This window comes from Octopus bimaculoides, chromosome 16, assembly GCF_046866305.1.
Source record: "Octopus bimaculoides isolate indiv1 chromosome 16, ASM4686630v1, whole genome shotgun sequence".
In the NCBI taxonomy this organism is placed as follows: domain Eukaryota; kingdom Metazoa; phylum Mollusca; class Cephalopoda; order Octopoda; family Octopodidae; genus Octopus; species Octopus bimaculoides.
This window is the reverse complement of record NC_142943.1, coordinates 48,294,897-48,320,271: the sequence shown is the minus strand read 5'-3', so window position 1 is coordinate 48,320,271 and position 25,375 is coordinate 48,294,897. Positions and strand designations below refer to the sequence as shown.

General features: G+C 36.4%; 2 protein-coding genes across 10 annotated transcripts in view; one reads left to right on the top strand and one right to left on the bottom strand.

Moving 5' to 3' along the window:
- Positions 1-33: 33 nt before the first annotated feature.
- LOC106869583 (3-hydroxyisobutyryl-CoA hydrolase, mitochondrial) lies at positions 34-19,184 on the top strand. Of its 2 annotated transcripts, none has more exons than XM_089364747.1 (13): positions 34-106; positions 3,158-3,182; positions 3,724-3,748; positions 4,376-4,555; positions 8,256-8,340; positions 9,661-9,741; positions 10,713-10,765; positions 11,325-11,403; positions 12,215-12,360; positions 13,634-13,720; positions 14,849-15,004; positions 15,937-16,075; positions 18,774-19,184. In XM_089364747.1, the coding sequence occupies exons 1-13, from the start codon at positions 49-51 to the stop codon at positions 18,893-18,895; spliced, it is 1,236 nt and encodes a 411-aa protein (XP_089220873.1). In that variant the 5' UTR covers positions 34-48; the 3' UTR covers positions 18,896-19,184. The 2 variants fall into 2 exon arrangements, with proteins under 2 accessions (XP_089220873.1, XP_089220874.1); XM_089364748.1 differs by lacking the exon at positions 34-106 and adding an exon at positions 266-351.
- Positions 18,719-25,375, bottom strand: part of LOC106869581 (protein BANP) — a 37,419-nt gene continuing 30,762 nt past the window's right edge. For 4 of the 8 annotated variants that reach the window (XM_014915379.3, XM_089364745.1, XM_089364744.1 and 1 more), the window contains one exon: positions 18,719-18,866. Coding sequence is in view for 4 of the 8 variants with exons in the window: in XM_089364745.1 (XP_089220871.1) it covers positions 18,855-18,866 (12 nt within the window). In the remaining 4 variants the exon portion in view is untranslated. Of the gene's footprint in view, positions 18,867-20,202; positions 22,058-25,375 lie in introns of those variants that run through there. The other 4 variants (XM_089364741.1, XM_089364743.1, XM_089364742.1 and 1 more) reach the window with 1 other exon arrangement.

Here is a 25,375-nt window from a genome sequence, read left to right as displayed (position 1 = left end):
CAATTTCTTGAAATCAACTAGTAATGTAGTCAGTTGAAACCACCCGACATGCTGTCCTTACTACTTATATTAATAGATCGTAAAGGTCTACAGGGTATCGACCTTGGTAGGATTACGCTTGCTTTTCGGCTCAATTATTCGCGATTGTTTATTCTGGACGACTTAACAAATATTAGTTTGTATGGGGTTTTTTTACTAGGCGCAGAGCTCTGTTGTATCGGAAATCGAATAAGAAATTGTGGTATTCATTCATTTTCAGTGTTAAGTGAAGTCGAATGGCTTCGGTTAGGAAGTGAAACTCGAACGTGGACCCAACTTACTGCGAGTTCACCTCTTACATCTCTTGTTTTGGTAATCCTTAAGTTTTGGAGAGTTTTCCCCCATTTAAATACGAATTCTAAAAACGTTCCAAAATGTTTTTTTCTTTATTTTTGTAGGCTGGATCTTACGTAAGCTCTTGAAAAAAATGTTTTTCGTTATTCAAGCTTTTTTTTTCCTCAGAATTATTCACGAAAGTAATTCTTGACTAATATCAAAATGTTCTATCTTATAAGCTGTGTCTTATTATATACGACACAGGTCGTATATAACAAACAGTGTGTTAATGTATACTTAGTGTCTTGTTTTGGCACGAGGCCACACATTTGCTAAGCAACATAAGACACTAAGATGTTTATACGCTTCTGAAGGACATTAGCAGCATACTATATGACATGTTAAACCTTAGGAATAAAGAAATAAACTATTTTTTTGCTAACACTTAAATAGTATACTTTATAACTGATGTGCTCTTCGAATAAAATCAGTAAGCCTATACTGTACCGCACGTTACATTACACCAATCACCTAATGGGATGTTTTATTTTTTTCTTAAAACTTATATAGCTACGTTTTTTTGTTTTGTTTTGTTTTTTTTAGTGTTATCGACATCGTTTTATTTATATTATCCTGTCTTATTTTGTAAAATTCATTTGTCTACATTGTTTAGAATTGTAAGCTACACGAAATATGCCTCAGTGCTTCACCATCGTTTATACACGAAACGCCTACCCCCAGCGGTTCCCGACTACGGTTTTTAGGGTGCATGCGTCTTAGGGTTCTTAGGCCCTCAAACATCCTTCTGGTAACCCCTGACAGTCTTCCCCCAATAAACATGATACATTTTTTCCTTAAGTTGTGTTTTACGCTTTTTGATGGGGCACCCTAAAAAAAATCGGTAAATCTACATTTTGGATCTGGCCCAGATATTAAGAAGGTTGAGATGCACTATTCTACCCGGTTGCTCGACCGATAATATTTAGCAGCCACTTTTACCCAATCAAATAACATCTGCAATGTCTTTAAAAAAAAATTTTTTAAAAAGGTTTATTGATTAGTGTTGTCATAGACATATAATAAAATACGATATGATTTCGGTCCTTTGATTTTAGACATGTTCGATTTGGAATTGACCTGCGACTAAACATAAGAAACAATATAAACTCGGTCCTACATTTGCTTCATTCATAGGCAGTGTGGTCTACTATAGTTCTAGGCAAATCAAGTCCTTGTGAGTGGATTTGGCTGATGGAAACTGAAAGAAGCCTATTGTGTGTGTGTGTGTATATATATATATCTATATATATATAGTCACAATGAGGATATCCAAACCTCTTATAGGGGTATTTATCCAAGATACACTGGTTTAATATATTAATTTTTAAAGAGATAATTTTTCAATGAATATATTATATGGAATATCATAAAATATCAAACATATTGAGTTAGAAAACAGATTTAATGGATACAAATTAATTTATTAATTAATCAACATTGGTGCAGCCATCTGGCTGACTAGTGCCCAGTCAAACCGTCCAACCCATGCCAGCATGGGAAGCGGACGTTAAATGATGATGATGATGATTCACCAACAATTGTTTTATTTCACAAACAAAATGCAACGCATGTGTTAAAATTATTCCTGTTATTTCAATTCAATAATAATAATTTGAATTGAAATAAAAGGAATAATTTTAACACATGCGTTGCATACACAACACACACAGAGTAAACATGTCTGTATATTCTGTGTATTCCAAAAATATCCTAATGTAATTCGTATTGTCCTTTGTATACCCTGATGATTTTCCATAAAAGGTATTTAAAATGCAAAATTCTATATTTATATACGTTTTGTAATTTTAATTTTGTTTGTGAAATAAAACATTTATTGGTGAATATGTTGATTAATTAATAAATTAATTTGTATCCATTAGATTTCTCTGTTTTCTAACTCCTATATATATATTCATAGACAGGTTAATTTCTAAGAAATTAAACCCATTAGATTCCAACTGGACTAATTATTATTGCTGCTGGCGTTAGGTAGGGCATCCAGCTGTAGAAACTCTGCCAAATTAGACTGGAGCCTGGTGTTGCCATCCGGTTTCACCAGTCCTCAGTCAAATCGTCCAACCCATGCTAGCATGGAAAGCGGACGTTAAACGACGACGACGACGACGTCGATATATATATATATACACACACAAACACACATGACTTGCGACCTGTCCAACTTACAACTGATCAACTTTATGATGATTGGTGAGCCAGGTCCCAGCAGCAATAATAATTAGTCCAGTTGGAATCTAATGGGTTTAATTTCTTAGAAATTAACCTGTCTATGAATGATGTCAGGTAACAAACACTTCCCCCAGGTTTGGTTATCGATCACCACTGTGGTTATCCTGTCGTGGAGACATCGAGGCAACCTCATATTTGTTTATAAGATGACTGTTTGAGAATCCACTCATTTCCTGTATTCTGCAAGAACATGTCTGCTGATGGGGAGAAATATTACATTGCATAGAAACAGGTGAGGGTTGGTGACAGCAATGGCATCCAGCTTTAGAAAATCTGCCTCAGATAAATTCCATCTGATCCATGCAAGCATGGAAAAGTAGACAGTAAAGGATGATGACTTCAATATAGGTACAAGGCCAGATGTTTATCTGGGGAGGCTTATAGTTGACTATATCAGTCTCTGGAAGAATAAAAAGGAAAATAGATCCTGGAAAGATTTTATAGCATTAACTAAAATAAATTCATTCAATTATTTTTGTTTAGGAATTCCTATTTTTGTGTAATTCCTAACGATTTTTATGGTTTTCTTTTTCAGACAGAATATTCATCATGTTGTTAAGGTAAAAGAAATTTATTATTATTATTATTAACCCATGCCAGCATGGAAAGCAGACGTTAAACAATGATGATGATGATTGAGTGAGAGAGCAGTGCATGCCATCAAAGTGACACTAGGGTAAAATATATCCACCATGACCACCCATCTGATAAGGGTACACTAGGTACATGCATCACAACATGGTGATCTCATATCAAGATAAATAGTGCATGACCTTGTAGGTTGGGCCCAGTTAGAATTTTCTTCAGGTTGAGTAACCCATCCCGCTCAAAAGGTCCTTGAATAAGGGTTATTTAAGGATGTAAAATGAAACGCCCATATTTCCAAAGGTTAATTATCAAAACCCCAAAGAATTCCTCTCAACACATGGCTATGATGCTCCCGCACGACTTCTGATCATGATCAGAGATGCCCATATCATCAGCTACTAAGGGACATGCTCAACTGGTTAAGGTCAAAGCTTGTATCCTTGTATGAATGTTAGAAATTATAATTGTTTAATTTCACTATTTTCTAACCGTTTCCATTCTGTTTTGTTGCAGATCAGCATTTACATTTGGATGTCTGGTAAGATATCATCATCTTTGTTTTATTTATTTATTTATTTGTTTTTTTTTAGTTTTTTTATTTATTTATATATTTGTAGGTAACAGGCTTGGCTGTGTGGTTAAGAAGATTGCTTCCTAAGTATGTGCTCTCAGGTTCAGTCCCAATGCACAGCACCTTTGGCAACCTCTGTCTTGACATAATGTCAGGGTTGCAAATAAGCATCGCCATCATACGTGCAATGTTATGTTGTTCCTTTCCAGTCTTCCTTGGAAAAAAAATGAATAACAGCATTGTGGCTTACATGTTTAAAAACACCCGTGCCGGTACCACATTGAAAGCACCCATGCCAGCACCATGTTGAAAACATCCATGCTGGTGCCACATATAAAGCGCTGGCACCAGTTCCACATACATAGCACTCATGCTGAGTTTACATAAAAAGCATCCAGTACATTCTGTGAAGTGGTTGGCATTAGGAAGGGCATCCAGCCATAGATGCTGGCCAGTTCCTGTCAAACCACCCAACCCATGCCAGCATGGAAGATGGATGTTAAATGATAATGATGAGATCCCATCTTTGGTCAAAATTCTGGTTACACTCAATGTATATTGTTAACATTTCCATATTTTATTTTTTGTTTTCAGAAGCAAGTTTTGCTACAAGCTCCTAAACTTTCTATCCTTCGCCATATGTCAAAGAATTCTTCAGAAATGGATGTTCTGCTAGAAAGAGTGGCTGACAAAGGTGTTGTCACTTTGAACCGACCTAAAGCTTTGAATGCTCTTTCTTTACCAATGACTAGAAAAATCTACCAACAAATGCTAGTGAGTTTTTCTTTTAACATATTAACCCTTTAGCATTCACATTATTTTGGCAAATGTGAAGCTTATTTATTCCACATTGTTTTGAATTAATCACACATTATCTCATAGCTTCAAAATTTCAGTGGTGCGATTTGTATGTTTTAGAATGAAATTGTAGGGTAGGTGCCAGCACTACTACACTCTCAGAGTGGTTGGCATTAGGAAGGGCATCCAGCTGTAGAAACCTTGCCAGATCAGATTGGAGCCTGGCACAGCCTACTGGCTTTCCAGACCTATCAAACTGTCCAACCCATGCCAGCATGGAAAGCAGACGTTAAATGATGATGAGGATGATCTGGAAGGTTTTTACATATATAATAAAATTTGTTGTGTGTGTGTGTGTGTGTGTTTATGTCTGCATAGGAAAGAAAGGTGAAAAGTATGAGATAGAGAAAGGGAGAAAGAAGGATTCATGAAATAGAGAAGGAAAGAAAGAAAACAAGGGCTAAAAATTACTACTGAAAGGGAAGCAATGTTGACCTGCTTTCCTTCCCATTGTTTTATACTGAATGATATTACCGATAAACAATAGAAGAAAGGGGTCGTATGTTGATGAGTTGTAAGCAAAGGAGGTTGTGGAGCTGCAAACATAGCAAAGAAAGACTGAAAAAAAAACAGAAAAGCATATATTAAATGGGTGTTGGGTAGGAAGGATTAATTACAGGACTTTATGTAACCATTCTTGCTTTAAATGCTGACGTAGTCAAGAAAATGTGTGTGTGAGGTTTCTTTTGAAATGAGCAGAAGCTAAAGCATTATTTATTTAGTTATAAAAAAGATAAATAGGTTAGGGTTTGGCTATGTAATTATGAAGCCTGTTTTGCAACTATGTGCAGCACCTATAGCCCCAAGTGAAGCAGTGCCTTGTGGGTGACGTTGCTAGATGGAGACTGTATGGAAATCCATTGTGTGTGTGTGTGAGTGTGTGTCTCCCCTACCACCACCATTTGACAAGTGGTTTTGGTTTGTTTACATCCCTGTTACTTAGCAGTTTAGCAAAAGTGACCAATAGAATATGTAGGTGGGGTGTCAATCTATTTGATTATAATCCTTCAAGGTGGTGCCCCAGCATGGCCACAGTTCAATGACTGAAACAAGTATAAGAATAAAAGATAAATATTTTATGAGACCCACTTGAATATATAAAATGTTTAACGGAAGCATAAGAAGAGCTTACACACACACACACACACACACACACAAACTCTCTCACTCTCTCTCTTTCTCTCTCTAAAAATCACATTACATATTTTAAAATGAGATTTCCAGAAACAAATTTTTCAAGAAAAAAACTAGTGCGTATGTGAGTACACCTGTTCTAGTCAGCCATTTCATATTACTACTGCTACTACCATCACCATTTTAATAAGCAGTTAATTTTTAAAAAAGCTTAATTATGTATTGAGGGATGAATTAGGTTAAGCAAAAAATAATGTATTTTGGGTGAATTCCAATAGGTTAGTGACAGGTGTGTTTAATATCTGTTTTGGTTTCCTAAGAATGACAGAAAACATACACAAACCAGAATAATGATCTTCAGTCTAAAGGTCAATATGACAAAGATTACAACAATTAATACTCAGAGAGAGAGAGAGAACAGGGAGCAGAAAGTTCAGTTACCATCTGGAAAGTGTCTTTTCTTAATAAGGTAGTAAGATTGGCAAGAAGTTAGCTCTGTGTAAATTCTGTGTCCTCATTACAGGCAACAGATACAGAAAAAATGGAAGATATGGTGTAATCTCTAACAGATTGATAGATGGACTCCCTTTTTTTCTTTCTTTCTTTCTCTCCCACCTCCTTCCTCTATCCTTGTCCTACTGGGTTAAAATGTATCTTACCTGTAGTAAGATAGCTACTCCTGTCCTTGTACTCCAACCTTTCACCTAGCACACAGCTATCTCTCTCAGCTGGGACATTATTGCCTTGCAAGCTACTTGGCAATCTCTGGGTGCTGGGGTCACATAAAAAGTACCCATGTTGGCTCCATATGAAAAAGCACTCGTGCTGGTGGCACATAAAAAGCACCCATACTGGTAATACATGAAAAGCACTGGTGCTGGTGCCACATTAAAAGCACCTGAGCTGGTGCCACATGGAAAGGATCTGTGCTGGTGGCACATGAAAAGCACCCATGCTGGTGACACATGAAAAGCGCTGGTACCACATGGAAAGGACTTCTGCTGGTGTCACATGAAAAGCACCCATGCTGGTGTCACATGAAAAGCACCCAGTACGCTCTGTAAAGTGGTTAGTGTTAGAAATGGCATCTAATTGTAGAAACCGTGTCAAAACAGATGACTGGAGCCTTGTGCAGCAGGGATGTTAAATGACAATGATGTCATACAGTAGTTAGTTGTTGAGAAGGGGTGTAAACAATAATCACTTGCTTTTATAGAGGTTTGAAGTGTCAAAGGGAATAAGCTAACAAGTGAACAGCAGGTTAGTGGGGAGATGACATTGTTGGAATTAAGTCCTATGTGAGGGGGAGGGAGTGAAACAGTAAACATGAAAGTGAGAGGAGGAGAGAGAGAGAGAGGGTGGGGGACAGTTAATGGAAGCAAGAAAAAGCCAGTAGGTGTATATCAAATGAAAGAATAAGAGCAGAAGTGGGAGGGGGGTGAGCTGTTACAGCTATGGCCACCCATACTTCCATACTTTGTATGTATTTATCAATATCCTAATTAATGCGAAAGAGGATTGTAGAAATAGTTTTGTAGCTGAAGAAAAAAACAAATTCAAGGACATTTTGCTATTTGTTGACAGCAGAAAAGTTTTTTGACTCCTACTAAAAATAGAGACTGTATGAAGTGTACGGTGGTGCATAGTAGTGAGATGCAGACATCAAATGTGGAAGGAGAAGAATCTATTGAGGTTTGAGAGGAGTGGAGCTGGCTGGATATGTAACAGCCATTCATTGCGAAGAACAAAGGACTTGAAAGTCAGCATCATCATTCCCCCTTCTCTGTGTTGTTCTCTCTCTTGCCAAATGGTATTCTGGCATTGAGAGTGATTAAGGGCTTCCCAAGCATAGTAGCATTTTAAACCAGGTCTCAAAAGACCACTCCAACCCATGCCAGCATGGAAAATTTAGTATATAGAGGATGGTGTTGTCAGTGGTGGCAGTGGCAGTAGTGGTGATGGTGGCAGTGATTGTTGATGCTGTTTTTGCTCATGGCCACTTTACTAAGTATTGTGGTGTACTGGAACTTATCCCAGATTTCAAAATATTGAATAGTTTAAGACTCTCTTTCTCTCAATACAATAGAATGATAGCTTGTTAGAACTGTTTGCTCCTGGCATGCCTAAAGTACCAAGAAATCCTGAAATACACCCAGCTTCCAAACACCATGTGTGTCTCATAAGTGTGTAAGGTATTCAAATATAAAAACACATTTAAATTCCACCTTATTTACGGTACACTGAATATTACAATATGCAGCACAGAATTTTGTCAGTGAACAGGTCGCGGTCTCAAAGCGACAAAAATATTTTGACAAATTAAATTTAAATGTTGAAGTGAATCTAACGGATTTTGTGTGTTATTTTAAATGGCTTATAAACACCTTCCACGCTGCAATTGTTTTCGTTCCAGCACACAATCTCAGATCAGGTCACTTGCTATGCAAGTACATCTCCGTAATATTTTTATCTTATTTTCCAGGAATGGGAGAAAGATGGATCCGTTTCAATGGTAATTATGAAAGGAGCTGGAGGCAAAGCGTTTTGTGCTGGTGGAGATATTGTTGGTGTGTTTCCATTTACTCTTCCTTTTCAATAAACTAAAGAATACCTTTACATTTACCATTTCTATGCTTACTGAGAAAGAGAGAGATACACACATGTACACACACACAGAGTAAAATCGACAAAATGAGTACAAAGAACTTAAAGGAATAGAAAGTGCAACATCTTCAGGAAAAGTTAACATGCGAGAAATTAAAGACACATCAGAATTTTATATCCTCTCTGAGTTGCAACCAGTTCTTCTGACTTGGATATAAAACTCTGTTGTGCCTCTTGAATTTCTCACATGTCAGCTTTTCCCTGAAAATAGATTCTCTCTGAGACATTAGATTTTTATCCATTCCCACTAGAGAGCCAAGCAGTGGAATTTCTTGAGGTGAATTTTCTGTGGCTGGATTCCTTTCCTATCACCAACCCTCATCTGTTTCCAATTTCCAAATAAGGTATTGTTTCCCCATGACCAGATATGTTTTCATGAAAGATTGGCAACATAGAACACCACTTGAAGAACAGTGACATTTACTCTTTTACTTGTTTCAGTCATTTGACTGCGGCCATGCTGGAGCACCGCCTTTAGTCGAGCAAATTGACTCCGGGACTTATTCTGTGTAAGCCTAGTACTTATTCTATCGGTCTCTTTTGCCGAACCGCTAAGTGACGGGGACATAAACACCAGCATCGGTTGTCAAGCAATGCTAGAGGGACAAACACACACACACACATATATATATATATACATATACACAACGAGCTTCTTTCAGTTTCCGTCTACCAAATCCACTCACAAGGCTTTGGTCGGCCCGAGGCTATAGTAGAAGACACTTGCCCAAGATGCCACACAGTGGGACTGAACCCAGAACCATGTGGTTGGTAAGCAAGCTACTTACCACACAGCCGTTTGTTTATATTTATTACATGATGTGTGTGTGTGTGTGTATGTATTTGTAGGGTGGTCTTTTTTCAGTTTCTGTCTACCAAAACCACTCACAAGGTTTAGTTGGTCTAGTGCTACAGAAGAAGACACTTGCCCAAGATGCCATGCAGTAGGACTGAACCCAGAACCATGTTGTTTGGGAAGCCAACTTTTTACCACTTGTCCGTACTTGCAGCTGGATGTAATGCAATAAAAACAGTTTTGGCCAAAATCTCCTAATGTAATGCAAATCAAAAAGAAAACTCAGCTTAATTAGCAGGGATTTAATTGTATGATGTCTGTAAAATATACTGATTTTTATTTTTTTGTTTTATGTTGTGGAATTTTAGTTTTCTTAAAACATCTTCTTTAAATTTCCCACTTTCTATTCTATTCTGACTCCTTCCAGCTATTACAAAATCGAAACAAAGTGGAGACTCATATGCTGAAGACTTCTTTAAAGAAGAATATATATTAAACCACAAAATTGGTAAGTCGTCTTAGAATAGTTTCTTATGGAATTTTCAGTAGCTTCATCATGCATAATGTCAGATCAAAATTTACAGCCCAAAAAAGCAAGGTTTACTTATACACCAAGACAACTTTGGGGGACCAAAAGTTCCATGTGAAATCCTGCAGGATTTGAAAAAATAGTGACGTTGTTTGAACATTTACATCACATAGTTTACACTATATGCTACACTGACTTGTACGGTGGAAGATAAAGTAATAACATTTTCGAGAGTAATAGTAAAAAAAAAAAAATGTAAAGTTCCTTCCTGAGACACATATACTCCTAGGACAGGTTTCCATGGTGTGTATATATTCCCCACCTGGACAAGATGCCAGTCCATCGTAGGATTACTCATTTTTGCCAGCTGCATGGACTGGAGCAACGTGAAATGAAGTGTTTTGCTAAAGAACACAATGCATCACCCGGCCCAGGAATCGAAACCACAATCTTATGACCATGAGTCCAACCCCCTAACCACTAAGCCATGCACCTCCACAGTGAGTAATAGGCTTGACATTTTCTTTTGTTGTCTTTTTTTGTGTTGTGTTCAAACCTTGCTGAGATTGACCTCATCTGTCATCTTTCTGGGGTTGATAGCAGAAGCAACAATCAACAAATAGTCTTAATCTCTAATTGATCTTTTATCCTTCTCCGCACAAAATTTATAGCCTTGTACCAATACAAAAACTCCTCATCCTCATCATTATCGTTTAACATCCACCTTCCATGCTAGCATGGGTGGGACAGTTTGACAAGAACTGGCCAGGCAGAAGCCTGCACCAGACTTCTGTGGCTGTTTTGGCAGGATTTTTACAGCTGGATGCTCCTTCCTAACACCAACCACTTTACAGCAGAGTGCTTTTTACATGGCACAAGCACAGATGATATTATTATATGAGAGTAAAGATACGTAATTTACATGTAATTTTCTTTTATATTCATTTCAGGAACATTCAAATATCCATTTGTTGCTGTTATTGATGGGATTACCATGGGTGGAGTAAGTATTGAGCAATGAGACTATTTTAACTGAATCAGTAAATAAACATAATCATCATCATCATATGTCTGTTTTCCATGCTGGCATGGGTTGGACGGTTTGACAGGAGCTGAAGGTCTGTTCAGGTTCCATGTCTGTTTTGGCAAGGTTTCTATGGCTGGATGCCCTTCCTAATGCCAGTAAATAAATGAATAACATTTATCACGATCATCATCCTTATCATTTTATCTTGGACTGCAGCCATACTGGAGCAGTGTGTTGAAGGGTTTAGTTGAACAAACTGATGTCAGTACTTAGTTTTTTTAAGTGTGGTACTTATTCTAGCAGTCTCTTTTGCTGAACCACTAAATTTAGGGAGATAAACCAACACCTATTGTCAAGCAGTGGGACACATCTACACACACACAAACTTCTACAGAATTTCTGTCTACCTATTTCATTCACAAACCATTGGACAGTGTAAGGCTATAGTGGAAGGAATTAGTTTAAGAGACCACACAGTAGGATTGAACCCAAACCACACAGCCATGGCTACATGCTTGTTTTTGTTTGTTTCTAGGGAGTTGGTTTATCCGTTCATGGAATGTTCCGTGTAGCAACAGAAAAGACCTTGTTTGCAATGCCAGAAACAGCAATAGGTAAGAGATATTTCCAAACTTAAATTCTGTTTTAACACTTTAAAGTATACTGGTTTCAAATTTTGGCACAAGGCCAGCAATTTCGGGGGAGGGGGAGGAGGTAAGTCAATTACATTGCTCCCCAGTACTCAACTGGTACTTATTTTGTCACCCTCAAAAAGATGAAAGGCAAAGTTGAACTTGGTAGAATTTTGTAAAGACAGATAAAATACTGCTAAGCTTTGGGCTGGATATGACCAGTGAAAATGCTAATGGGTTAAGCCCTTTGCTCCCTATGGAGCTTTGGCCATCAACTTCTCTTCACTAACCTCCACTATGGGTCCTCCTCTCCCAGGTCTTGTTGCTTTTGAATTGGCATCGATGATTCAGTAACTTTGCTGTTTTCTAGGTAGAGGTGTTGGCCCAAACAACTCCTTTTACCCCTGGGAAGGGGTGGTCTATATTTGTGAAAAGATTTGGCTTTCTAGTAAGAATTCTTTCTAATTTCAGCACAAGGCCATCGTTTTTTTAGGAGGAGAGGTAGATCAATTACATTGACCCCAGTACTTGATTGGTACTTATTTTACCAACCCCTGAAAGGATGGCAGACAAAGTTAGCCTCAGTGGCATTTGAACTCAGAACATGAATTGTCAGAAGAAATGCTGCAAAGCATTTTTTCTGATACTAACAACTGTGCCAACTCACCACTTTTGCCAGTCTAATAAGAACTGAGAAACAGTTATATATTTATGTATACATTGTGAAAAATAACGGTAAAATGGTGAATATTCATCAGAAAACTTACACTGTTAATTTTTTGTGGAACAATAGGATTGTTTCCTGATGTTGGTGGAAGTTTCTTTCTACCACGGCTGCAAGGAAATCTTGGAATATTTTTAGCTCTAACTGGATATCGACTGAAAGGCCGTGATGTTTGTAAAGCTGGGGTTGCTACTCATTTTGTAGAAAAAAACAAGGTAAGCGTTCCATTTTTACCTCAGAGAAGATATATGTAAGCTGGAGTTAATTGGGATTTAGGAGGGGGCATATCAAATTATTTTCTTTTAATATTCAGGAGACACAGGCATGGCTGTGTGATTAAGGGGCTTGCTCCTCAACCATCTGATCTTTGGTAAGTGTCTTCTGCTATAGCTCATGGCCAGCCAAAGACTTGTAAGAGAATTTGGTAGACGGAAACTGAAAGCTTGTCATACACACACACACACACACACACATTTTTCTTACACACTAAGATAGGAATATATACAAATCAACATTAGTTGTTAAACAGTGGTGGGGGACAAACACAAAAATTAATGCATGCATGCATTCATTTATTTCATGCCCACTTGCAGACAGAATTTGTTGAGGTAAATTTCCTATGGTTGGATCCCCTTTCTGTCAGGTGTATGTGTGCGTGTATACAACAAGCTTCCATACAGTTTCTATCTACTAAATTCACTTGCATGGCATTGGTTGGTTTGAGGCTATAGTAGAAGACACTTGCCCAAGTTCCATGACTGCTCCCGTAAAGATGCTTATATCACCTAAGTTTCCCAAGCGGTCACCCATCTGACTACTTACAAGGCTCATTGTTGCTTAACTCCAGTGATCAGACAAGAGCCAGTGCATTGAACATGATAAAAAAAAATTCTCCTAATTAACACAGGTTTGCATAGAGATGCACAGCATGTTACACACCTACATTTTAGATTAAATGTTTTGCAAGCCTGATGTGTGTAACGAACCCTTTTACTGCGGAAATCAGATATGATGTTTTGCAAACAACTTGCATATGCAAATGCTACCAGTCGAGAACTCCGAATACCGGAAGCCAGCAAGTGTATGGGGTCATCAGGAGAGAATGCGCGCCGTTTCGGGGCCTACCTCTCTACTCAAAATTTCATTACCCTTAACTGCGGAAAGAGGTTAACCCTTTAGCATTAGGGGTAATGAAAGCAGCTTTATATACAAATCTGTCTTTTGTTGGAGGAATGTCAGATTTGAAACTATTTTCTTTTGAGAGATGTCAAGTTTATTGGGGCAATATGATTTGCAGAAATTACCAATTTTCTATTTCTTGGTAAATATTAAACATCATTGCTGGAATAACCATGAAATTTAATTTCACAGTTGAAAGATTAAGATGTAACAGCAGCAATGATCCTATTTTTTGCAAGGGTGTGGGGGGGGGGGGGGGCATGGAATGGAGGAATAATTCTATTTATTTCAATCGTCTATTATTACCAGGTAGACTCTCTTGAGAAATCTTTGTTGACTTTAGAATCTCCAACACAGAAGAAAATAGCTCAGGTGTTAAATGACTTCCAAAATCAGGTAAGCCTTTTTCAGTTTCTCATATCAGACATATAACAGTCTTTGCTTTCCATTTTCACTAAAAATAATGGAAAATAAAATTAATTTCTGTTTATAATATCAAAAATTATTACCATTTTTGTTATATTGTTTAGTAACAATGAGATTTAAAATGCCTTTTTTTGTGCGTCGTGGGTGGTTTTTGCAGTAATTATCTGAGGGATTAAACATTAACTTAGTAACTATAGGTAGGTTTATGTAATAGAGGTATGACTGGGATTATATATGCATATATAAGAAACTTTTATTTATATTTTTTTATAGAAACTTCGAAAGATGTGAAAGAAATCATTTTAACACTGTAACTTCAGCTAGGTTAAGCTATAAATAATAGCAAGTATTGAGTTAAAAGACCTGTCATGTTCTCCAAAGATGTGGGTTCACATCCCATGGATAACTTTCAGCTATATTCTATCCAAGGGTTTTTTTAACTGAATATTTCATGTACTATTATGTAGAGTTTTATCTACTTTAAGTTCCACCATTAAAACAACTTATACATATATATATATATATATATATATATATATATATATACATAGTTAATCCAAACATGAACAAGCAAGAAAAAACAACAACGCAAGGACGTGATATAAGTACAGTGTTATTGGACACTCAGGAAAAGAAAGAAAAGAAAGAGGATTTCATGTTTCGAGCGGAGCTCTGCATCAGAAATATAGAAAAAGTCCAAAGAAGGGAAGACGGAGGAAGAAAATAGCCAACATTGCACACAGTCACATAATATACATACATATATATATATATATATATATTTATATATATATATATGTGTGTGTGTGGAGGACATTGTATATAATTCACTTGAAGCATTGTAGTTCAGAAGTAGAATAATAAATGAAATTAGAAGGAAAGCTTTTTACAATGCAGGGGTGGAAGTTGACCCGTTCACTGACTACCATAATGAACATGATTCCACTAAGTACCCAGCTACCCCTGCCATCCTCCATGTTGATATGCCTAGATTCTAATGAACCCTATAACATATAATGTATGTGTGTGTGTGTAATTTGTGATGGTATTTTTTACTTGTTAAAAAAAAAAAAACATTGATACTCCTGGTTTTTGCAGAGCAAAACTGATGAAAGTAGGAGTTTTATTTTAGAACCTCATATGGAAAAAATTAACAAGTTGTTTGGTGGAAATACAGTTGAAGAAATTATTGAAAACTTGAAAGAAGATGGATCAGAATGGGCTCTTGATCAATTGAATATCATAAGTAAAATGGTAAGTTGTTGTTCAGCCACAGTTCAGTCTTAATTCAATGAATCTTCTTATATTCCAACCTTCATCATTGTGTCTCTTGTTCAGACTTTGTGTATTTAATGGTAGTCTCTTGCAGTCGAAGAAAGATGGTTCTGCAATTTCTTGCTGAATGACCTCCGCAAACGATTTGTTTATAAGAGATCAAATGTATGTGTTATACATTAGCTCATTCCCTCCATCAAATTGATGTTGCCTCAATGGGTGCACAGTGTCGGAGATCGCAGAGCAACGTGAGATGGAGTGTCTTGCTCAAGAATACAATGCACTCCCCCAGTTTTAGGAATTGAAACTATGGTCTTGCACTCGTGAATGCAACACCCTAACCACTAGGCCATGCACCCTCACCTTTGTGTATTTAGGGCTGTGTTATCTAATATGTCCTTCTTTTTTAAAACTTGTTTCTAGCAGAGTGAACATCCATGTAAAGGCTCCCTCTCATAGAATTATAGAAGAGGGAAGTCATTCTTGACTAGCTTGGCATTTACCTAACTTAGTTTATGTAATATGTCCTTCTTTTTCAAGACTTTACTTGAAGATTTGACTGTTGTTTCTAGCAGTGTTTAACTCTTTTGATGTCAACCTACCTGCGACTGTCCCTAGTTCTATGATACAAAGTACTTCATTCTAAAGTTCTCGTATGTTTATTTAAAACCTTCAAACATAATTTTATCTAAGACCACATTGTTTTGTCCTCAATAGTGGAAAAGTTAGCTATTTTAAAAATTCTTCCAAATTTTTAATTATTTTTTTCAAAATTAATTAAAGCATCCAAGATAGTCGTAGAAGCGTTAAACACAGCTTTGTCTTATTTTTTTTTTCCTTTAATATCGAATTTAGTTCAATGTTCATTCCTATGGCTTTAATCTTGTATGTTTGTTTCTCCCCTTTCGTAGTCACCGATATCTTTGAAAGTGACCTTGCACCAACTCAAAGAAGGAGCAAAGAAAGAATTTGATGCTTGCTTCAAAATGGAATATTGCCTTAGCCAGCATTTTGTAGAAGACAGTGATTTTCATGAAGGAGTCCGTGCCAGTGAGTACAGATTTTTTTTTTTCTTTTTTTTATGTCAGTTTATTCCATAGATTTGTAAACAATTTGAATGTAACTAGATGTTTTCTGTAGAGAAATTATAAACATCAATATGTTTAGCAAAATATTTTATCTGAAGTCATGTGTTGAGACATTCTCATTATATTTTGATAATTGTATTTGTTATTTTACAAATCAATGAACTTGGTTATTAATTTAATTATTGTTAGAATAGTTTTTTTTTTTTTCTTTACCAATATTATTGTAACTATTTGACTGATTTCTGACAATTGTCCTTGTAGCCTTAAATGAAGAATACTCTGCATGTTTCTGATTTAATTTCAGAAACAGTATATTGATATGGCTGTGTGGTAAGAAACTTGTTTCACAACCACATGGTTCTAGGTTCAGTCCCACTGTGTGGCACCTTGGGTCAGTGTCTCCTACTATAAGCTTGAGTCAACCAAAGCCTTGTGAGTGGATTTGGTAGACAGAAACTGAACGTAACCCATAATGTGTGTGTGTATATATATATATATATATAAATATATATATATTGGGTTGTCACCACCTTATCTCAGGTCTCCTTCTACGGGTTCCTTCCATCGTTAGGGAGTGCCACTTCTTCACACAGCTCTCCTCATCCATATGCAGCACATAACCATACCAGCGCAGTCGTCTCTCTTGCACACCACATCTAAAGCTTCTTATGTCCAACATTTCTCTCAGGGTGCACACTGACATTACACATCCAGCGGATTATACTAGCTTCATTTCTTTCAAGCCTACGCATGTCTTCAGCAGTCATGGCCCATGTTTCACTGCCATGTAGCATGGCATTTTGCACACATGCATTATTCAATGTATCTTTCACTTGGAGCGAGGAGTCCTTTGTCACCAGTAGAAGTAGGAGCTTTCTGAACTTTGCCCAGGCTATTCTTATTCTAGTGGCAATACTCTCAAAGCATCCACCCTCACTACAGACTTAGTCACCTAGGTAGCAGAAGCTATTAACTACTTCTAGTTTTTCCCCCTGACATGCGATGGAATCAATTTTCTGAGCATCTGCAGTGTTTACTGCCTCTGTGCATCTGCTGCACATGAAAGCTATCTTCCTGGTTAACCTTCCTTTGATGTTGCTGCACCTCATGAGCACATCTTTTGGAGTTTCTACCTGCACCTTTTCTACAGATCAAGCAGGGCCATCTACCTGAAGGGGTTTGTGATACGTTTGCCTTCCTACTTACTAGGACTTTGGTTTTTGCAAGCCCTTCAATTCTAAACCTTGCTGCCACACCTGAAATTTCTTCTCTAGTTCTGGTAGTGATTCTGCTATGAGAACAAAGTCATCAGCATAGAGGAGCAACCTGTCTGTATTTACTCTTGTTATTGCCTGGATGACTGTAATGAATAAGAGGGAGCTGAGGGCTGATCCTTGGTGGACCCCTACTTCTACCCGGAATTTTTCACTATACATATTGCCAACCCATACCTTACTAACCACTCGTCAATCCCCAGTTTCCGCATTGCCCACCAGATAAGGTATTGGGGGACCTTGTCAAAGGCTTTCTCCAAGTTCGCAAAAGCCAAGTATAGCAGTTTATCTAGTCAAACAAATCACCTTTGTTTCTTATGTTTTTAGGTCTGGTACCTATTCTATCTGTCTCTTTTGTTGAACCCCTAAATTATGGGAGCATAAACACACCAACACTGGTTGTCAAGCAATAGTGGGGACAGAGATATAAAGGCAGTGCTCGCATGCACACACAAACAAGCTTCCACACAGTTTGTCTACCAAATTCACTCACAAGTCATTGGACGCCCTGAGGCTATAGAAGTGGGACTGAGTCCATGACCATATGGTTGCAAAGCTAGCTCCTTAACCACACAGCCATGCATTCAATGGATAAATCATGAGCAAGAATAAGGAAATTTGAAAACAACTACATTTTACAACTAAATTGTATCACAGAGAACTTTGTTTCATAACCTGACTTGTCAGTTTATTTTTCTAAATGCTTAATAAAAAAAGAACTGGATTCTAAAAGCTTGTGTTAATAATATAGAACTGGAAGGTTTTACTGGTTATTAATATTAAAAAAATTCTTCATAATTAGAGAATTCCATTAACCTTTTAGATATCTTCTGCCTGAAGCCACCCCTGGTTCTATGATACAAACCTTTGGTTTTAAAGTAGTCTAAGTTTAAATCTTCCACCAAAATTTCAGGTTAATTTATATTCCAAACACCAGTTTAATAACGACAGTTATTTGAGTAAATTTTTCATTATTTTTAAAACTGAAGCAAAGTTCATATATTTCAACACAAATATGGTAACAAAAATGTTAAAAACCAAATTTGTTTCCAAATGTGTATTTCCTACATAGAATATTATCATATAATTTGAAAAAGACAGCAAAGCTGACAGAATGGTTGACGCATCAGACAAAATGCTCAACTGCATTTCATTTCGCTCTTTACATTCTGAATTCAATTTTCACCAAAGTTGACTTTGTCTTTCATCCTTTCAAGGATGATAAAATAAGTACCAGTCAAATACTGGGGAGGTCAATGTAACTGACTTGGCCCCTCCCTTCAAAATTGCTTGCTTTGTGACAAAATCAGAAAGAATTGATAAACTTGAGATCAATTTAAAATTTATTCATTCGAATGTTTATTTATTTTGTGTTTTCTCTTACAGTGTTGGTGGATAAAGACCACAAACCAATTTGGCAACCTTCAAATATTTCTGATGTCACAGACGAGAAAGTTAATTGGTATTTTACTCCGCTTCCTGAAAATAAAGAATGGAAACTCCCATAAGAGTTTGATCTGGAAACTCCCGTTCAATCTTGCTCTGGAAATTCCCGTACAATCTAGCTTGTCATATGAAGAAGTTATGTGTGCTGAGAGATTTTAGTTGCAAGATCATTACTAGCATAATGGAAGAAAGCTAGTCTTAAAGCAACTAATTTTATTTAGTAATGGAATGGAATGGTATTAGAAAATTTAATTCATTGTGAAATTGAGACAGAGCCATGATTTGTAATATATTATGAAAATAAATACTCTAAAAATGTACAAAATTTTAATAAAATAATTTGCAAAATTCTCTTAACTTTCTTGTGATACTTTTTAAGGAGCAATGTCTTTTTATTTCCTAAATTATATCTTATCAATGATGCTGTCCATAACTACCTATTAGGTGAAATATTTTATTTTTATTAAATGTGGCATAAAATTCCAAGCGGTTAACTAGGTTTAAGATATTCATTGATAACAGGTTAGTCTTCAGGAAGAAAGATATTGTAATTGTCTCAGATACTATATTCAAAGGGATATAGTTATGGCTGGGAACTGGAAATTGATTATAGAATTCGATCAAATGTTACTTCCTTCAGTATCTTATACATGGTTGAAAAATCTCATTTTACAGGTTAATAAGTGTAAAAACGTAGGTAAATTATTCTCAATACATTTTTGTGAAGTTTAAAATGATAGCTTAGAAATTCATATATATTCTTCATAAAATACATGTGATGTAAATATAAATTCAATATTTGAAAGCTTTTCCTCCAGTGAAAAACATTTACCAGGCTCCACTGACCTACACTCTAATGGTTTTTAGAAAAGCATATAATCATGACACATTTGAGCAAGCTGTGCTTCTCTGACCAATATGGGAAGAAAGTAACTCTGAATTCAAGTTACTTAAGCTCTTCACTTCCTCTGTAGCATAGGCCATCAGCATCTTTTCTCCTCTGTTCTTAACTCATGGCTGTCTTTCCTGCTTCCCCTCAAAGGTCTTGTTGGCTTTGAATTGTCATTGATGCTTCTGTAACTGTGCTTTTGTCTTGGTAGGGATGTTGGCCCTAAGCAAATCCATTTTTACTTTGGGGAAGAAATGGTCCATATTAGTGAGGCTTTAACTGGTTCAACATGGGAATCCCTACCAGGGAACTGCATTCCGCTAGCATGGTTCTGAGTCACTGATGCACGCAAACTATCATACTGCAACGAGGACTGCACCACATGCAGTGGTATGCCAGCAAAGCAGATGCAAAATGATGAAGGCTATGTATGTTTGTGTGGAGAGATCTGACATATATTAAAATAACATTAAGAAAATATTTTATAAAGCTTCAATTTGTAATTTATTTACAATTAATTATTACTTTGCAGCAAGAAGTATTTATATTCATAAGTGACGATAAAAAAATCTTGCAGACAAAGTATTTAAATTAACATTAATTATAAGTTGATGAAAAAAAATAACCAAAGAGTCTCAAGTGTCCTTCATGACAGTTGAAAAATTTCATGAAAGTCCAAGCTCTATCAGTAGAATCTTAAAATATTGTAGAAAAAATTTTCATAATAAAAAGATTTCTTTTAAAAAGATAGCCTTAGATGAGTCGTTTGCTTCATATGGCAGTTACCACATTTCCCGGTATATAAGAAGCATTCTTATTTTACAAGTATATTTTGGGGGAAAAAAACAACAAATCTGGTATGATTAATCATACACTTATTAGAAAATATTTTAAAGTGGTTTTGTTAGGGGAAAATGTCTGAGTCTATAAATACATTATTGTTGACAGAAGAGTGTTGTAGTTCACTTGAAGCATTGTAGTATAGAAGTAGAATAATGAATGAAATAAGGAAAGCTTCTAACAATGCAAAAGGTTTTTAAATCTTTTTATATTTTGGGCAAAATATAAAGGATTCTTAAACTTTCTGCATTGTCAGATGCTTTCCTTCTTATTTCATTTAATATTGTGACAGTTTACTGGGATAAAATATGAGATCATAAATAAACTAAGTTATGGGAGTACTGTATATCAACTTTATCTCTTTCAGATCAGTTGTATATTCATATTTTGGTCAAGAGATTTACCACACAGGATGTAAAACTCTTGATTTCTGGCTGTGATGTTTTATGTAACTGCAATTGGCCACCAGGATGACACACCACTGTTACGGCTTTGTTGCCATCCTCTCATTGCCTTTCATCTTCCTAAATGTTTTTTCTAGGCAACAGATTCATTAAATAATATAAGACATCATCAGGTGCAGATTGCGCATGCTGGAAAAGGAGGTATAACGACATGATGTGACTTCCCTACATAACTGCCAACACATCATAAGCAATTTTTTTGTTGCGATTTTATGCTAACACTGATAATTTGGTTTGTTTTCACTATTTTATTATTTGCAATAATTATCAATAATTATTGTACCTTGTGCTCTAGTGCTTATTCGGCTCTCTAGGCTCTGGCACTTGGTCTCCCATCCATAATGATAATGTGACAGAAGCACATGACATATTTTCAGAAAGGTGACATTAAATCATGTCTTTCTGTAGATAGTTTATTTCTACTGCTTTTAAGTTAAAGGTGAAAATAGCGGAAAATGAGATGCATTTTTTATCATTTGATGCTTTTTATCTCAGAAAAGAAAAAAATGCTATTCAAACTGCAAAAAAGATATATGCAGTTAATGGAGATGGTGCCAAAGCTGAGAGGACTGTTTAGAAGTAGTTCACTAGGTTTAGGAGTGAAAAGTTTGATCTGGAAGACCATGAACTTTCTGGCAAGCCTACAGTCATTGATGATCACGAAATCAAAATGCTAATCAAAAATAATCCCGGTCACATGACATTAGACATCACAGAGATACTCCACATGTCTCATACAAGACTTGTAAAATCAGTTGGATACATGAACTGCTTTGTTTGGATGCCACATAATTTAATGGATTACTTTTCCATTTGCAATTCTCAGTTCAAACATAATAAAGACACATTTTTGAAAAGAACAATTACAGGAGATGAAAATGGATTGTTTACAACAATGTGGAGCAAAAAAAGGTCCTGGAGAAAATAAAATAAACCATCTTTAATCTCTGCAGAAGTCAGTCAATATCTGAAGAAGGTGATGCTCTGTATCTGGTGGGAGTGGAAGGGTAATTGTGTATTACGAGCTCTTTCTGCAAAATCAAATGTTGAATTCAAATAATTATTGTTCCCAATTAGACTGATTAAAGGAGGCAATCGATGAGAAACATCCAGAATTGGCCAATCGGAAGGGTGTTGTCTTCATCCAAGACAATTCTTGACCTCAGGTTTCCTTGCAGAAATGGGTAGTTTGTTTGGGATATCCTACCACACCCACCATACTCACCTGACCTTGCACCCTCAGATTAACATTTATTTCAATCCCTACAAAATTCTCTTAGTGAGAAGAACTTCAATTCTGCATACACACACACAAGTAGGCATAATTAAGGAAAGCAATAAGTCTCATCTTTCCACTATAGTGAGCTTCTAGTGTAATAGGGAAATCACTGGACCTAGCTGACTTTATTCTCTCATCTCAATACTGAACCCCTTCCCTGCTCATCACTCCTGCTCTCACCCATCTTGAGGCATTGGGTCCTCATCAGATTTGCATGGACTTTTGGCCATTTAATATCAACCTGAAACAGTCACTTTCATCATTTTTTTACCTCTTACTATCCATCAATTTTTCCTCTCCTGCTTCTTTCTTATCCTAATTAAGGTGCTCTTAATGTCATACTCTTGCTTCTCTCTCGATTCACCTTCAGTCATCACTCCATATCACTGTATCTGTCAGCATATAATCTGGGTTTTTTTATTCCAATACTTCCTGAGCCTCTAACATTACTCTATTTCCAGAATCACATAAACTTCTCTTAATTCCCTGCCATCTCAGTCACAATGCGTCACCCTGAAAACATCTATTTCAGAATACTGGGTACTCCTCCTATCACTCCACCCTTTATCACACATTCAAATCATCACCATCATTCATGCCTCCACTTTGTATGTAAAGAGGCTGACAAGCAAGCAGAGATGTGGGGGTTGTAAAGTCCCTTACCCTGTTGAAGACCTGACTATCTCTCCATTGCCAATTTCATAGGGAAAAAAAAACAAAAAAAACACTCAGCACACACTGTGAAGCAGTTGGAGTCAGTAAAGGCATCCCAGCTATAAACGCCATAAAAGAAAAATGAATGAGATGAAATTCTCTGAGTCATCTAAATGAGCAGTCTACCCCCAAATAGATTCTAACTATGATGACACATCCAACTCACACCTGTATGGAAAGGGGATGGAAAATGATGATGTTAATGTGCATATGTGTGCACACACGTGAATGAGTGAATGACAGTGTGTCGTGAATGCTAACGGTTTACTTGTCATTGTACAAGCAAAATGGAGGCATGTTCACATTTCTTGTTATTGATAACAAGTAAAAGACGGCCGCACCAGTGACATGTAAAAAACACCTAGCACACTCGTTAAACGGTTGGCATTAGGAAACGCATCCAGCCATAGAAAACAAGCCAAAAACAGACGACTGGAGCCTGGTGCTGCTCTCAGGCTTACCAGCTCCAGTCAAACCGCCTAACCCATGCCAGCATGAAAGACGGATGTTAAATGATGATGATGATGATGATGATGATTATTAAGCTTGTATTTTTGAAGACCTACAAAATAAAATGAAAATGCCACCCTTGAAAAACAGGTAAGTGCTGCTAATAGGAAGAGTAACAGACAAAATCCTACAAACAATAAAATCCATTCCCAGCCAAACCATGCTAACAGATGTTTTATATATATATATATATATATATATGTGTGTGTGTGTACACACACATCAGTCCCATGTGCCAACCAAAGCCTTCTGAGTGGATTTGGTAGGTTGAAACTGAATAAAGTGCATCTTGTGTGTGTGTGAGTGTGTGTGTGTGTGCGTCTGTGTGTGTGTGTGCGTGTGTCATCAATCAAAGTATCTATAATATTGTTCAGTTTCTGAAACATTTAACAATTATTTCAACTTTATTTGATGGGGACATACAAAAACCTCTGTTTATTTAACTAAACCTTGTTCTAAAGATTAAAAAAAAAAAAAACTCGTGATTCAAGGTATAATTGAAGAACAGCATTGTGAAATGCATTTCTAAATCTTCAGAATTTCTTCACGATTTATATACACAATGGTGACAGACATGTTGAAAATGAAGATTCTCGGGAGTAAATCTATTTAACAATATAATAAATTCTTTCACTCATTTTCAAAATGAATTCTACCATATGTAGAATTAAAATTATACAAATTTAAAATTGTACAAGGCCTATAAAGATGAGCAATTTTAAATTTATATGTATATTATTACCACCATTACTATTATAACAATACTAATTATTATTATTATCATTATAATTAAGGCAGTGAACTGACAGGGTCGTTAGCAAGCTGGACAAAATGCTTAGCAGCATTTCATTTGTACTTCTGAGTTCAAACTCTGCCAAGGCCAAGTTTGCTTTTCATCCTTTCAAGGTCAATGAAATAAGTACCAGTTACACACTGGGGTTGATGTAATTGACTAAGCTCCATCCCCCCACTCCACCAAAAGAAATTTCAGGCCTTGATTCTATAGTAGAAAAGATGATGATGATGATGATGATGGTGGTGGTGGTGGTGATGATGATGATGATGATGATTACTACTGCTGTCCATGGTACGGGCTGGACGGGACATTTCAAGGCAATATTCTATGACTGGATGCCCTTCTTGATGCTAAGCTTTTTAGTTGTCTCTTACAACATTCAGGGACAGACACATCTGTTTAAGTGTGTGTGTTTATGTATGTATGCATGCATATATGTTTTTCTCTGTTATATTGGTGCGCTACAGTGGATTATGTAAGACTTGGCTCTTATTTCTAGCAGGTAGATGCTCATTAAGCATCATTACGATATTTCATAGCTCCTTAAAGCTATCATAACTGCGTTCCACCCATGCTACTACTGGTGATATCATCAAATTTTTAATTTATCCACAGATGATATGAACAGTAGTGACATCTAACTTCAAATCTCAGTGTTTGAATATTTCATTTAAATATATATATATATATATTTTTGTCAGTGAACAGGTCGTGGTCTCAAAGCGACGAAAATATTTTGACAAATTAAATTTAAATGTTGAAGTGAATCTAACGGATTTTGTGTGTTATTTTAAATGGCTTATAAACACCTTCCACGCTGCAATTGTTTTCGTTCCAGCACACGATCTCAGATCAGGTCACTTGCTATGCAAGTGCATCTCTATATATATGTATATATATATATATTCTTTCTTCTACTGACTTCAGTCATCGGACTGTGGCCATGCTAGAGCACCACCTTCAATACATACATACATACATACATACATACACCTTCATGCAGATATTCATATTTCTAAGAATTTCCTTAAAGCTTAGCTGTCAGCTGTA

What these genes read in the sequence shown, in the direction of transcription:
- LOC106869583 (XM_089364747.1), top strand. Translation starts at nt 49, where the DNA reads ATGCTGTCCTTACTACTTATATTAATAGATCGTAAAGGTCTACAGGGT. An exon ending in CATTTACATTTGGATGTCTG is followed by an intron (nt 3,749 to 4,375) that starts GTAAGATATCAT and finishes TTTTGTTTTCAG; the next exon opens with AAGCAAGTTTTGCTACAAGC. An exon ending in TAAATGACTTCCAAAATCAG is followed by an intron (nt 13,721 to 14,848) that starts GTAAGCCTTTTT and finishes TGGTTTTTGCAG; the next exon opens with AGCAAAACTGATGAAAGTAG.